General features: G+C 45.3%; 1 protein-coding gene across 4 annotated transcripts in view; it reads right to left on the bottom strand.

Moving 5' to 3' along the window:
* The window catches only part of LOC140393974 (cryptochrome-1-like), a 207,082-nt gene that overhangs the window by 157,982 nt on the left and 32,966 nt on the right, over nucleotides 1–16,134 (bottom strand). For 3 of the 4 annotated variants that reach the window (XR_011935795.1, XM_072480678.1, XM_072480677.1), the window contains exon 7: nucleotides 14,378–14,689. The exons of the other annotated variant lie outside the window; for it this stretch is intronic. Coding sequence is in view for 2 of the 3 variants with exons in the window: in XM_072480678.1 (XP_072336779.1) it covers nucleotides 14,378–14,689 (312 nt within the window). In the remaining variant the exon portion in view is untranslated. The remainder of the gene's footprint in view (nucleotides 1–14,377; nucleotides 14,690–16,134) is intronic. 4 annotated transcript variants of the gene reach the window in all.

Below are 16,134 nucleotides of genomic sequence, written 5' to 3'. Positions count from 1 at the left end.
AATGAATAGTGTGAATAGTTGAGGCCCCAACACAGATCCCTGTGGTATTGAGTAATTACTCATTATCCCCACGCTCTCACCTGCCACTCAACCAGTTTCCTAACCATGTCAATAATTTGCTCTCAACTCAGTAGGCATTCACCTTTAAGTTAAGTCTCGTGTGGGGCTTTATCAAATGCCTTCTGGAAGTTCATATAAATCTCATCTCATCTATAGACATTCCCCTGTCCACTACCTGCCTCACCTACTCAAAAAAAAAATCAATAAGATTAGTCAGACAAGACCTTCCCTGCATGAATCCATGCTGACTCTCCTTGATCGACCAACATTTTTCAAGGTGTTCAGCCATCCCATCCTGATTATAGACTCCAGAACTTTCTCCACTACAGACATTAGGCAAAATGGTCTGTAATTCCTTGGTTTCCCCCTTCTTTTTTAAAAAACATTTAGAGTACCCAATTAATTTTTTCCAATTAAGGGGCAATTTAGCGTGGCCAATCCACCTACCCTGCACATTTTGGGATTGTTGGGGCGAAACCCACGCAAACACAGAGAGAATGTGCAAACTCCACACGGACAGTGACCCAGAGCCAGGATTGAACCTGGGACCTCGGCGCCGTGAGGCTGCAATGCTAAGCACTGCGCCACCGTGCTGTCCGGTTTCCCCCTTCTTAGAGTGGAGTGAAGTGTGCAATTTTCCAATCCAGAGGGAATACTTCTGAATCCAGAGAACTCTGGGAGATTATAGTTAGGGCTTCTATAATGTTTTCAGAACTTCTGGCAAGTTATCCTCCTTTTCTACATCAAACACTGAGGCAAAGTAATTGTTCAGCATATCTGCCATTTCCCCATTATCACTGACAATATCTCAATTTTTAGCTTTTATTGGGACTACATTCACCACACGCTTTCCCTTTACATAACTACAACATTTCTTCTAATTGCTTTTGATGCCCCCCTGCAAAGTTGCTTTCATAATCCCTTATAGGCTGCTTTGTAACCCTTTGCTGGTCCTGGTACCTATCCCATGTTTGCAAAGACCGTTCAGTGTTCTGGCATGGCAATAAGGGACAGAAGGAATGTGGCCTTGCCCGGTTGCCTGCACCTTACTCCTCCTGGAGTCTTAGTGTGGCACGGGCATATATTCCACATCAGGCTTCTTCGATGGCATCCTCATGTGGAAGCTGACCCTCATCTCCCTGCCTTTCCTCAACAGAGGAGCTCTCAGGCTCCTCCACGTCTCCGTCTGACAGGAGATCCCCCCTTGAGGCACCATATTGTTGAAGGGCACAGCAGACCATTTTTATGGAATCTATACAGAGCAGGAGGCTACCGACCCTCCAAAAGAGAACCTAGACCCCCATCCTATTCCAGTAACCCCACCTAACCTGCACATCTTTAGACATGGGGCAACTTAGCATGGTCAAAGGGCAGCAGGTTGGTGCAGTGGTTAGCACTGCTGCCTCACGGCGCCTAGGACTCAGGTTCGATCCTGGTCCTAGGCCACCGTCCGTGTGGAGTTTGCACATTCTCCCAGTGTTTGCGTGGGTTTCGCCCTAACAATCCAAAGATGTGCAGGGTAGATGGATTGGCCACGCTAAATTTCCCCTTAATTGGAAAAGTGAATTGGATACTCGTACCATGGCCAAGCCACCTAATCGGCACACCTTTGGATTGTGGGAGGAAATCCAAGCAGACACTGATAGAATGGGCAAATTCCACTCAGTCACCCAAAGGCTGGAACGAACCCAGATCCACTGCGCCAGCAATTTTGCAGGACATCCTCTTGAGTGTATTTCAGAGCCCCACCTGAGCGGTCCAAACATCAGAAGTACATATTCAACACATTCTCCCCATGTCTGCGTGGGTTTCACCCTCTCAATCCAAAGATGTGCAGGTTAGGTGGACTGGCCACGCTAAATTGCCCCTTAATTGGAAAAAAATAATAATTGGGTACTCTAAATTTTAAAAAAAGTACATATTCAGGATGCCAATGGGGTGCTCTATAATGGATAATGTTGACTTATGCACCATGTTATTTCTCTCCGAGACACTGAGGATGAGCCATTATCTAAGTGGGTAGATCTTATCCCCAAGCAGCCATCCCTGTAATCGCCGAGGTCTTTTGAATATGTCAGGCACCTGGGAATGACTCAGGAGATATGAGTCATGGAAACTCAAGGGTACTGGGCACAAACATGCATAATATGTTTCTGATGATCGCACACTAGTTGAACATTCAGAGAGTGGATTCATTTCTTGTTAATGAACATCAAGGGTTGCTGCCATGGAGCTTTCAAAGTGTATGTAATAGATTGCAGCCTGTATTCAGAAATACCAAGATAGCTGCAAATCCCAGAAATTTAGTCGCCTGGCTCGCTACATGAAGTGCGAATTTCACACAACAGGGCACACAACAGATGTACAGGGCATCTATCACCACCTGAATGTGCTGAGGACTGAGAGATGCCACATAGGTTCCCTTTGGATCCCTGGAATGATCTGGAAGGATTTCTGACTCAATATGTAGATAGGCCGACTAGGGGGGAGGCCATATTGGATTTGGTGCTTGGCAACGAACGAGGCCAGGTGTCAATTGTCTCGGTGGGAGAGCATTTCGGTGACAGTGATCACAACTCCTTGACCTTTACCATAGTCATAGAGGGATAGGAACAGGCAGTATGGGAAGGTATTTAATTGGGAGAGGGGAAATTATACTGTTATTAAGACAGGAGTGGAGGAGCATAAATTGGGAACAGATGTTCTCAGGGACATGCACAACAGTAATGTGGGGGTTGTTTAAGGAGCATTTGCTGCGAGTGCTGGATAATTTCGTCCCACTGAGACAAGGAATGTAAGGTGAAGCAGCCTTGGATGACAAGGGAAGTGGAGCTTTTAGGCAAGAGGAAGAAGGTAGCTTACGCAAGGTTGAGGAAGCAAGGATCTGGCATGGCTCTAGAGGGTTAGAAGGTAGCCAGGGAGGAACTCCAAAATGGACTTAGGAGAGCTAGAAGGGGGCATGAAAAAGCCCTGGCAGGAAGGATTATGGAAAACCCCCAAGGCGTTCTACACTAATGTGAGAAATAAGAGGATGATCAGAGTGAGAGTAGGGCCGATCTGGGATAGTGGAGGGAACTTGTGCCGAGAGTCTGAGGAGGTAGGGGAGGCCCTAAATGAATATTTTGCTTCAGTATTCACTAGAGAGGGAGACCTTGTAGCTTGTGAGAACAGCGTGAACCAGGTTAATAGACTCGAACAGGTTGATATCAAGAAGGAGGATGTGCTGAAAATTAAGTCCACTGGGCCAGACGGGATATACCCAAGGTTTCTATGGGAAGCAAGGGAGGAGATTGCTGCGGCGTTGGCGATGATCTTTGCATCCGCACTCTCCACTGGAGTAGCACCGGATGATTGGAGGGAGGCGAATGTTGTTCCCCTATTCAAGAAAGGGAATGGGAAAATCCCTGGAAATTACAGACCAGTCAGTCTTGCGTCTGTGGTGAGCAAAATACTGGAAAGGATTCTGAAAAATAGGATTTATGATTATTTAGAAAAACAGTTTGATTAAAGATAGTCAGCATGGCTTTGTGAGAGGCAGGTCATGCCTCACAAGCCTCATTGAATTCTTTGAGGATGTGACGAGACACATTGGTGAAGGTCGGGCAGTGGATGTGGTGTATATGGATTTCAAAGGCATTTGATAAGGTTCCCCATGGTAGGCTCATTCAGAAAGTCAGGGGGCATGGGTACAGGAAAATTCGGCTGTCTGGGTACAGAATTGGCTGACCGAAAGAAGACAGCGAGTGGTAGTGTCATGTGAGAGTACCTTTAAGAAATGGGTGTTAAGAAATGTACCTTTAAGAAATGGGTGTTTAAGAAATGTACCTTTAAGAAATGGGTGTTTATCAGCGATGTCAGAGTGTGGGTGGAGCTGGGCTGTCTATCAGCTTTTTACTTTTGTTTTAGGCTGTTTGCTGCAGGGTGTGTTTTTTTGTTTTCAGTGTTGAAGCTGAAGCCAGACAAAGCAGGTATACTGTTGTTCTCTCTGCCATGAAAAGATCATCTCTTGATCATTTGGTGAATTCAGAATTATAAATGTACTCAGTAGTGAACGTAAACCTGATGTGCTTCTGGGTGTTTGGGAAGTTAAGGATTACTTAGTGTTGTATTCTTTGGTGATTATATTTGAATTGATGGTTGCCAAGATGTTCACTGTATGTTTTAAAAAGGTTAATTTGAGTTCATTGAATAAACATAGTTTTGCTTTAAAAAATACTTTCCCATTTCGGTTGTACCACACCTGCAGAGTGGGCAGTGTGCTCCCCATAACACGATCTATTAAAAGTTGTGGGTCAGGTGAACTCCATGATACACTTTGGGGTTCTCTAAACCCTGGCCCATAACAGTAGTGAATGGAAAGTATTCCACCTGGAGGTCGGTGACCAGTGGTCACAGGGATCTGTTCTGGGACCTCTGCTCTGTGGTTTTTATAAATAACCTTGGATGAGGAAGTGGAAGGGTGAGTTAGTAAGTTTGCTGATGACACAAAGGTTGGTGGAGTTGTAGATAGTGTCGAGAACTATTGCAGGTTACAACAGGATGCAGAGCTGGGCTGAGAAGTGGCAGATGGAGTTCAACCCAGAGAAATGTGAAGTGATTCATTTAGGAAGATTGAATTTAAATGCTGAATAAAGGGTAAAAGGCAGGATTCTTGGAAGTGTGGAGGAACAGAGGGATCTTGGAGTCAACGTACATAGATCCCTCAAAGTTGCCACCCAGGTTGATAGGGTTGTTAAGAAGGCGTATGGGGAACTGGCTTTCATTAACAGGGGGATTGAGTTTAAGAGCCGTGAGGTTTTGCTGCAGTTTTAGAAAACCCTGGTTAGACCACACTTGGAATAGAGTGTCCAGTTCTGGTCGCCTCATTGTAGGAAGGATGTGGATGCTTTGGAGAGGATGCAGAGGAGATTTACCAGATGCTGCCTGGACTGGAGGGCATGTCTTATGAAGAAAGGTTGAGGCAACTCGGGCTTTTCTCACAGGAGCGAAGAAGGAAGAGGGGTGACTTGATAGAGGTGTACAAGGTGAAGAGAGGCATGAATAGAGTGGATAGCCAGACTCTTTCCCAGGGCGGAAATGGCTGTTACGAGGGGACATAATCGTAAGGTGATTGGAGGAAGGTATAGGGGATGTCAGAGGTCGGTTCTTTACACAAAGTGGTGGGCACATGGAATGCACTGCCAGTGGAGGTGGTGGAGTCAGAGTCATTAGGGACATTTAAGTGACTCTTGGACAGCCACATGGACAGCAGTAAATTGAAGGGGTGTAGGTTAGGTTGATCTTAGATTAGGATAAGTGGTCAGCACAACATTGTGCGCCGAAGGGCCTGTACTGTTCTATGTTCTAAAACATTAAGTTTAGCGGTGACCTTCAGGAGCACTGGCAGGGGATGTCCTCCAGTCCATGGGGCATTAGATCCTTGCACAGAATGTGGCAGATACAATCCACACATCTCTGGACAAGCGAAGATGGGCGTGGCATTATCTTTCACTATCTCCAAGTAGCAAAGTTTTCTTAGGTAGACCCTTGGTTTGTGCAAGCTGCCTCCAGGGGATGGGTTTAACCTCCTCCTCCTCTGCATGTTGCTGGGATTCTCTTGGACCATGAACCTCAGGCTGGGGTCACCTTGGCTGTGCTAAGCGGCATATAGCCATTCTTCTCAATCAGACCACTGCCTTTAATTTTTTAAAACAAATTTAGAGTACCTAATTCATTTTTTCCAATTAAGGGGCAATTTAGCGTGACCAATTCACCTACCATGCACATCTTTGTGCTGTGGGGGCGAAACCCACGCAAACACAGGGAAAATGTGCATGACCCAGAGCCAGGATCGAACTTGGGACCTCGGCACCATGAGCTAGTAGTGCTAGCTACTGCGCCCCGTGCTGCCCGTGATCAATGCCATCGATAAGGCAGAATTGAGCGAAGGCTTAATTCGTCTTCTCCCCGAGGTCAGATGGATGCAACAGATTAATGAATACTGGGTTACAGTGGACGCCCCCATTCACAAACAGAAAGTGAATGCCATGCCAGAGAGCTGCGTCTGTGTTCCAGCCTTGTGGCTGAAATGCACATTCACAGATCCAGGTGACCAAGAAACCAACCCTGATACTTGACATCTCAAATCCAATCCCACAGCACGTGGAAGAGGTTTGGAAACATTCATGAAATGTGGCACCTCACTAAAGGCACTCCGACAATCTCAGATCTGGAATGCTGATCATTCAATTGGGCCTGATTGATCAGTAAAACAGATCGTAGCAGGACCCAAACCAGCAGTTTTCTGATTGCATGACAAATTACTCCGAAGACAGACACCTTATCCATATGGCCATGCGATCAAGTTGCACTTCACTGGGTGTCCTTTGGCCAAGTCAACTGGAGAAAACACAGGCTTCAAATTGATAATCTGGCAGGTATACAACAGCAGTGTTTCCTTAATAGTTGCCTGCATGTTCCATTACCACTAACCTCTCTGTTGAAGTCCAAACAGAGTAATTGTATCATCCATCACTTAAGTGCACCAAAAGGCAATGGGTATAATTTCATCATCAAGAAAGTCTTCCTCTTTTCTCTCAGCTCTGACTCTAATCCCAATGTTGTGGCTCTAAACACTTTGAGGGTGTCCCCTGAAAGGACACCCACCCACCACATATTCATTACATGATAATGCCAGGAAATGGCATTCCCGCCAAGGATCAGTGGGAAATCCGACTTGTCATGAATTTGCAAAATTCCGAATTGATTTTCCACTGGCGGAAATCCAATTTTTGAACTTCCCACTCCTGCCTGCCACAAAACCGCCACTGGCAGGGCCGGAAAATTCCAAATGTTTTTATTCCACTAAATCTTTTTATCCTAAATTTGCCATAAAACCCATCATTCAATTAGTAATTATATGGGCATGAAAAAAAAGCTTATCTTCTCTTACCCCCCAATCCAACTTTGCATTTACTGAACTTTAATTCCACTATCCACTATCTGATTAACATCCTCTTGTGGTTACCTTTGGTCCTCAATTATTTACGATTCCCCATCTTTAGTTAGTGGAAATTCACCCCACAAAGTTCTTAAATGGACATCTGAAGATCTATTTCCCCAGTGACAGATGGAAGAGCCTACCTGTATGTAGATACTAAAACACGAACACTTGATTAAAATATTTTGAAAATATGTTTGCACCTTCAAATGATGTTGATAACCTGAAAATGGGGAGGGTGTGCTGAATCAGCAGGATGCTTATGCAGTCCTATCCTGTAAACCACCTTTACATTTATAGAAGCCACAGGTCCAAAACAAATGTCGCCTTTGGCATGAAATAGATTAAGAGGGTGGGGAATAACTGGACCAGGATTGGGCAACCACAATTCAGTCCCTGTTTTAAAGCTATTCATTCTGACCTTATTTTCATCTAATCTAGAGCAAAGCCTTCGAGCAGTTTTGGAAGCAAACCAAGTAGAAGTTGCGATGGAAGCAAGCCAAGTAAAAGATGCTATGGAACAGAAATTTCTCTGCAAAAGACATCAAACCACGGTGTCACAGCAACACCAACAGGAAGGTTTAATTGCAGTGAAAGTGTAGTCCCTCTAATAAATAGAGACAAGAAAGTTAATGATATGGATGTAAATTAGCATTCCTAATATGTAATATAGACAGTGCCTTCCTTTGTTGACACACCTCTGCTGTATGGAATTCAAAGGTGGTCAATTAGTCCATCATGCCTGTGCTGGCAGTTTTGAGAGCTATCCAATTTATTCCAACATTCTCCTAAAAATGTATTCTCTTCATGTACATGTTCAATTGCCTTTAGAGGGCCTTATGGAACTTGGTTCCACCACCCTCTCGGTCTAGATCTCAACAGCCTCTAATGAAACAATTTCCCATTTCCTGTCTAGTTTTTTTTGACAATGATTTTAAAACTACAGCTTCTGGTTATTGACTCGCTTGCCAGAGGGAACAGTTTATTGAATATCATTTGCTTTGCAGAACAAACGCAAGAAAGCTAAATTTCAAATGATCGCAACAATTTATATTGCAGGAGAAAAGGATGGTTGATTGACTGAGGCGTTGCCATGGAGAAAGCAACAGGAACTGCAGGCTCCACAAGCTCCCCCAAGGTAATCAAAAAGTCGCAAGGCGTGAACATATTCCTTTTTGTAGAGAGCGGGTCCCTGTGTATGAATGCATGTCGCATCACAAGCTCGATTGATCATCTTAAATTGGTTAGGAGGGTAGTTATTATCAAACTTAGGATTGAGCAGCAAGTGCTCTCCAATCGCAGAAAGCCAATCTCAGGATCACATCCAACAGTAGATGTTTAGTTTTGGGTTTGTGGTAGTCACCACTGATGTATATATTAGGTGCTTTGTGGTAAGGCCCTGTCCTACAGGAATGGGGGTAATTCCCTGCCTGCTGGCTCCGCCCAGTAGGCGGAGCATAAATATGTGTGCTCCTCGTACAGCAGCCATTTCGCCAGCTGCCCCAAGGCCCTCAAACGTTGCCTGGGGTGCTTTTCTTACTACGCCCAGGGCGTCCCAAATTATGCGGACAAGGCCCGCCCACTCATTCAATGCACTCTTTCCCCTAACGGCCGAGGCTCACCAGGCCTTCAACCGTATTAAGGCTGACATCGCCAAGGCCGTGATGCAGGCACTTGATGAGACGTTACCATTTCAAGTAGAGAGCGACGCATCAGTCGTCGCTCTAGCCGCCACACTCAACCAGGCAGGCAGACCGGTGGCATTCTTTTCACGAACCCTGCATGCCTCCGAGATTCGGCATTCCTCCGTCGAAAAAGAGGCCCAAGCCATCGTTGAAGCTGTGCGGCATCGGAGGCATTACCTGGCCGGCAGGAGATTCACTCTCCTCACTGACCAACGGCCGGTAGCCTTCATGTTTAACAACACACAGCGGGGTAAGATCAAAAACGATAAAGTCTTGAGGTGGAGGATCGAGCTCTCCACCTACAACTACGAGATTGTGTGTCTCCCCGGTAAGCTCAACGAGCCCCCCGATGCCCTATCCCGAGGTACATGTGCCAGCACGCAGGTGGACCGACTCCAGACCCTGCACGACAACCTTTGTCACCTAGGAGTCACACGTTTGTACCACTTCATCAAGGCCCGCAATCTGCCGTCGAGGAAGTCAGGGCAATCACCAGAGACTGCCAGGTCTGCGCAGAGTGCAAACCGCACTTCTACCAGCCAGACCGTGCGCCTGGCGAAAGCCTCCCGCCTCTGAACGCCTCAGCGTGGACTTCAAAGGGCCCCTCCCCTCCCCTCCACCGACCGTAACATGTACTTCCTCAGTGTGGTCGATGAATATTCCAGATTCCCCTTCGCCATCCCTGCCCCGACATGACGTCTGCCACCGCCATCAAAGCCCTCAACACCATCTTCGCTCTGTTCGGCTTCCCCGCCTACGTCCACAGCGACAGGGGATCCTCATTAATGAGCGGATGGGTTTCGTCAGTTCCTGCTCAACAAGGGTATCGCCTTGAGCAGGACGACCAGCTATAACCCCCGGGGAATGGGATGGTCTGGAGGGCAATCCAGCTGGCCCTACGGTCCAGAATTCTCCCGGCCTCCCGCTGGCAGGAGGTCCTCCCCGACACACTGCACTCCATTCGGTCGCTCCTATGCACGGCGACTAATGACGCACCCCATGAACATCTCTTTGCCTTCCCCACATGGCGGACCTGTTGGTTGGGAGGGTACAGCTACTCCACGCCAACCCACAGTACGCCGATGTAGTGTACCCCGACGACCAAGATACCATCTCCCTCAGGGACCTGGCACCAGCTGGTTCCACACACACACACCCCTCTGGCCCGGCGCCAGCCTTCCCTACCCCGGCGCACCCAGCCGCAACCCCAGCCCCAGGACAATCTGTCCTCGCCCTGCCCATGCCCGAGGATGAAGAGGATTTTGGCACGCTCCCGGAGTCACCGAAGACCAGACCGACACCGGAATCGCCACCATCACTGCGGCGCTCCCAATGGCAGATCAAGGCTCCGGACCGACTGAACCTGTAACTTGATCGGGACTCTTTAAAAAAAAAAGAAGTCATCATCCTTCTGTATAACTCTCCTCCACCCCCGCTGGACTCAAATTTTTTTTCCTGTACTTTAAAACATCTACTTGTATATCGTTCTCCACCACCCCCGCCGGACTCAATTTTAACAGGGGGTGAATGTCACCACTGATGTATATATGAGGTGCTTTGTGGTAAGGCCCTGTACTACAGGTACTGGGGTAGTTCCCTGCCTGCTGGCTCCGTCCAGTAGGCGGAGTATAAATATGTGTGCTCCTCGTACAGCAGCCATTTCACCAGCTGCTGTGGGAGGCCACACATCTTGTGATAAAGCCTCGATTACATCCAACTCTCGTCTTTGTGTAATTGATCGTGCATCAGAGTTTTCTAAGTGCAGGCTGGCAGAGCACACTCTGTATTCGGTCCATTACGAACAACCAAAAGAATATGTTTGATTCAATCAGCCAATCACAAGGATGCTGTCCCTCGTTCCTGGGCATTGCACTGGCACCAAACTTCATACATGTTGCTGCTCAATTGTGTGGCAGGTATAATGTCTTTTTGGACCAATGGTAGCATCCTGTTAGTGGAAAGTGCCATACGTGTAGTCATTTCATAGCAGCAGCATGAAATGATTCCTTCACCTATTGTTCAATTTAAAATTTTTAAAAATAGATACTTTGCCTGACCAGGCACTTTTCAAGTGCATAAATAGCAACCTATGGACCATTTGTGAGTTTGAACAACTAACAATGGTCTGATCAAGACAGCCATTGTCCTGATAGCTTTGATGTGCTCCATATCTGTGTCAAGCTTTCAAGGTGAGCAAATTGCTCTGACCCTATGTATAAGATTGCTGATAAGGCCAATAGTGCGTGAAGCTATACAAATGCTAATCGTGTATACTGACGTGTGAAGGAAGGCTTGCGGTATACAGTAGTGGAGTACCTATTCATGGGTTCTGCATGCAATATGCCAAGGAAAAGGAGTGCATTAGACCGTTCCATCTTAAAAGTGAATCTGAGGGTGTGATGGAGCATGTCCATAAGACCATAAGACCTAGGAGCGGAAGTAAGGCCATTCGGCCCATCGCGTCCACTCCACCATTCAATCATGGCTGATTTCAACTCCATTTACCCGCTCTCTCTCCATAGCCCTTAATTCCTCGAGAAATCAAGAATTTATCAACTTCTGTCTTAAAGACACTCAACGTCCCGGCCTCCACCGCCCTCTGTGGCAATGAATTCCACAGACCCACCACTCTTTGGCTGAAGAAATTTCTCCTCATCTCTGTTCTAAAGTGACTCCCTTTTATTCTAAGGCTGTGCCCCCCGGGTCCTAGTCTCCCCTGCTAATGGAAACAACTTCCCTACATCCACCCTATCTAAGCCATTCATTATCTTGGAAGTTTCTATTAGATCTCCCCTCAACCTCCTAAACTCCAATGAATATAATCCCAGGATCCTCAGACGTTCATCGTAGGTTAGGCCTACCATTCCTGGGATCATCCGTGTGAATCTCTGCTGGACCCGCTCCAGTGCCAGTATGTCCTTCCTGAGGTGTGGGGCCCAAAATTGCTCACAGTATTCTAAATGGGGCCTAACTAATGCTTTATAAAGCTTTAGAAGTACATCCCTGCTTTTATATTCCAAGCCTCTTGAGATGAATGACAACATTGCATTTGCTTTCTTAATTATGGACTCAACCTGCAAGTTTACCTTTAGAGAATCCTGGACTAGGACTCCCAAGTCCCTTTGCACTTCAGCATTATGAATTTTGTCACCGTTTAGAAAATAGTCCATGCCTCTATTCTTTTTTCCAAAGTGCAAGACCTCGCACTTGCCCACGTTGAATTTCATCAGCCATTTCTTGGACCACTCTCCTAAACTGTCTAAATCTTTCTGCAGCCTCCCCACCTCCTCCATACTACCTGCCCCTCCACCTATCTTTGTATCATCGGCAAACTTAGCCAGAATGCCCCCAGTCCCGTCATCTAGATCGTTAATATATAAAGAGAACAGCTGTGGCCCCAACACTGAACCCTGCGGGACACCACTCGTCACCGGTTGCCATTCCGAAAAAGAACCTTTTATCCCAACTCTCTGCCTTCTGCCTGACAGCCAATCGTCAATCCATGTTAGTACCTTGCCTCGAATACCATGGGCCCTTATTTTACTCAGCAGTCTCCCGTGAGGCAACTTATCAGAGGCCTTTTGGAAGTCAAGATAGATAACATCCATTGGCTCTCCTTGGTCTAACCTATTTATTATCTCTTCAAAGAACTCGAACAGGTTTGTCAGGCACGACCTCCCCTTACTAAATCCATGCTGACTTGTCCTAATCTGACCCTGCACTTCCAAGAATTTAGAAATCTCATCCTTAACAATGGATTCTAGAATCTTGCCAACAACAGAGGTTAGGCTAATTGGCCTATCATTTTCCATCTTTTTCCTTGTTCCCTTCTTGAACAGGGGGGTTACAACAGCGATTTTCCAATCCTCTGGGACTTTCCCTGACTCCAGTGACTTTTGAAAGATCATAACTAACGCCTCCACTATTTCTTCAGCTATCTCCTTTAGAACTCTAGGATGTAGTCCATCTGGGCCCGGAGATTTATCAATTTTTAGACCTCTTCGTTTCTCTAGCACTTTCTCCTTTGTGATGGCTACCATATTCAACTCTGCGCCGACTTTCCGGAATTGTTGGGATATTACTCATGTCTTCTACTGTGAAGCCTGACGCAAAGTACTTATTCAGTTCCTCGGCTATTTCCTTGTCTCCCATCACAAAATTACCAGCGTCATTTTGGAGCGGCCCAATGTCAACTTTTGCCTCCCGTTTGTTTTTAATGTATTTAAAGAAACTTTTACTATCATTCCTAATGTTACTGGCTAGCCTACCTTCATATTTGATCCTCTCTTTCCTTATTTCTCTCTTTGTTATCCTCTGTTTGTTTTTGTAGCCTTCCCAATCTTCTGACTTCCCACGACTCTTTGCCACATTGTAGGCTCTCTCTTTTGCTTTGATGCATTCCCTAACTTCCTTTGTCAGCCATGGCTGCCTAATCCCCCCTCTGATAACCTTTCTTTTCTTTGGGATGAACCTCTGTACTGTGTCCTCAATTACTCCCAGAAACTCCTGCCATTGCCGTTCTACTGTCTTTCCCACTAGGCTCTGCTCCCAGTCGATTTTCATCAGTTCCTCCCTCATGCCCCTGTAGTTACCTTTATTTAACTGTATACCTTATATACTGTTATATACTTATAACTGTATACCACTTACTTGTGACAAGGCAGTTGCCAATTAGGGCTAGTTTTCATTTTTGTTATTTATTATTTATTCATTTTTTTTGTTTTTTTTTTGTTTATAAAATAGGTCATTGTTATTTGTGTTGTTATAATATTGTGTAAAGGATGCACAATGTACTGTGTTGGTTGACCAAAAATTTTCAATAAAATATTTAATTAAAAAAAAACTGTATACCACCCTATACCTTTAACTGTAACACAGCTTGTCAAGATAGGCAAGGCTACAGATTCCAATATTGCAAATGCAGCCATCAATTTCTTCCTTCTTGCTATAATGAAAACATCTAGATTTTGAGTACCTCTATCAGGTGCCCCATAACCTTCACTATTCTGGACAGCCCAAATTGCCACTGAAGTCTCTCATACTTGGTATAGTACTGACTAACCACCTCTACACTTTTTCCAAAGCCTCTTCCTAAAAAGTGGTTCCCAGAATTGTCTACAGTAATCCATCGGAGGTCTAACCAGTAAAGGTTTAGCATGACTTCCTTGTATTCAGTTCCAGTTTAAAAAAAAAAACCCGAATGCCTTACAACTTCTTAATAACCTTAATTTGTCCCGTCAAATTCAAGGATTTGTGAATACACATCCCCAGATAACTCTGCTCCTGCACAACCTTCTTAAAGTGGTACAATCATACCATCTTTCTTTCCACCAATGTGCATCACTTCACACTTATCGGCATTAAAAATAGCAGTCAAGTGGCTGCCTATTTCAGTCTGTCCAAGTCCTACTGAAGTCTCCTATCATGTGCACTTATGATGCTAAGTTTTGCAACACCTGTAAATTTCAAAAATTGTACATCCTATACCCAAAGTTAAGTCCATTTATGTAATGAAACATGGAAAACAATGATCCTAATACCAACCTGCTCAGACAGCCCACTGCACACTCCGCCTCCCCGCCCCCACCCCCTAACCCCGCCCCCCCACTTCCTCCAGCAGAAAACATCCATTCACCACTATCTACTCGTGTACCTTCATTCCTTCCTCCCAACTGATCCAGAGGTCTCCTCGAGTTAGAAAGCATGCCACTGCATGTCGGGCTAGGTGATGGATCCAACCTTCCTGACGCAGCTGGGTCATAATAGCATCGATCCATGGATACCCAGTTTTCCCCTCTGCCCACTTAGCTAGTGAGACAGGATTCTTGTCCCAAGGTATGCGCACACAGATTGGATTTCCCTCCATTTTGTCAAAACATGGGTTATTTGTTGCTGCTGTATAGAAAAACTCACGCCACAGAAGCTGGCCATAGAGAGAAAGCGGCGGTGAATTAGTCTTCTTTATCTAAAAAGAAAAAAACCCAAACAATTTATTTTATTTATCCAACAACAGTATTAATTAACAGCCAAATGGGAATGGCACTGAATGGGACAGGTACCGCCACGCAGACCAGAAGTGATTCAGTTCCAACGGGAGAACCCAAATGGAGAATCGAGCCCATGATAGGGAAGAGTGAAATCATCCACTTTAGTATTAATAGAGTAGAATAATTGTTAAATTGTGATTACCATTTCTTAGTTTATCAGGGCACATCTGGAGGCCCTTGTGCATGAAACATAAGTAAACACATGGGTTAACATGAAATTAGGAAGGTAAGGGGTATATTAGTCTTTATTGCAAGGGGATAGAGAGATTTTGCTGCAATTATACAAAGGTTTGTGGAGAACATGGTTGAAGTACTATGTACATTTTCTCTCTTATGTAAAGAAGATTCTCTCACTCGCTCTCTCTTTACTCACCCCCTTCCCCACAATGCAATGAAGCTTCACTAGATTTATTTGTCTATGATCGAGTAGAGTGGGCTCTGGAATTTAGAAGAACGATAGGTGATTTGATGGAAATATTTAAGATTCCAAAATAGTCTGACAGCATGGATGCTGAGCAGCTGTTTTCCCTGGCTGGAAAGTCAGGGGATGGATAAGGGGTCAGCCTGAGATGAGATGGGGAAATCTCTTCACTCAGAGGCTTGTGAATCTTGGAATTTTCTACCTCAGAGGGCTGCAATGTTTAATGAATGTAGGCAAGACTGCATTTGATAGATCATTGGGCTCCAAGGGAATCAAGTGATATCAGGCAGGAAAGCAGAATTGATGCAAACTTTGAGCCATGATCTTACAGGGTGGCAGAGTGGGTTTGTTGAGATGTATGGCCTGCTCCTATTTCATATGATTAGTAGTCACCATAAATAAGAACCCAAAAGTATTTCATAAACAATAGTAAATGGATCATCAAAAGAAGGCCAGGACTACTGGGGACCAAAGAGGATATCTTTTGGAGGCAGAGGGCATTGTTGAGCTACAAAATAAGTATTTTGCATCTGCCTCCACTGAGCAGCATTCTGCCATTGCCATTGTAATAGGTGGTAAAGAAACTGGAGGGGACAAAAATAAAGCGGGACTTAAAGAAATGTCAGTACACATTGTAGCAAAGTCAACCAGTTTCAATGAGATGCAGTCTAGATTGCCAAGGGAAGGAGGGGTAGAAATTGCAGAGGCTCTGGTCAAATCTTCCAATCCTCCTTAGAAATGAAACTGATGCAAGAGGACTGGAAGATTGCAAATGTTATACCCCGGTTCAAAAATGAAATGGAGGACAAAACCAGCAACTATTGACAAATCAATCTAGTATCAGTGGTGCAGAACCTGACACAATAATCAGATAAAATCAATTGGTAATTAAGAGAAAGTGTGCGCATAAATGTTACAGGCAAATTACATTTGATGATAGAT

Source organism: Scyliorhinus torazame, chromosome 17 (assembly GCF_047496885.1).
Source record: "Scyliorhinus torazame isolate Kashiwa2021f chromosome 17, sScyTor2.1, whole genome shotgun sequence".
Classification (NCBI taxonomy): domain Eukaryota; kingdom Metazoa; phylum Chordata; class Chondrichthyes; order Carcharhiniformes; family Scyliorhinidae; genus Scyliorhinus; species Scyliorhinus torazame.
This window is presented reverse-complemented; position numbering and strand designations above follow the sequence as displayed.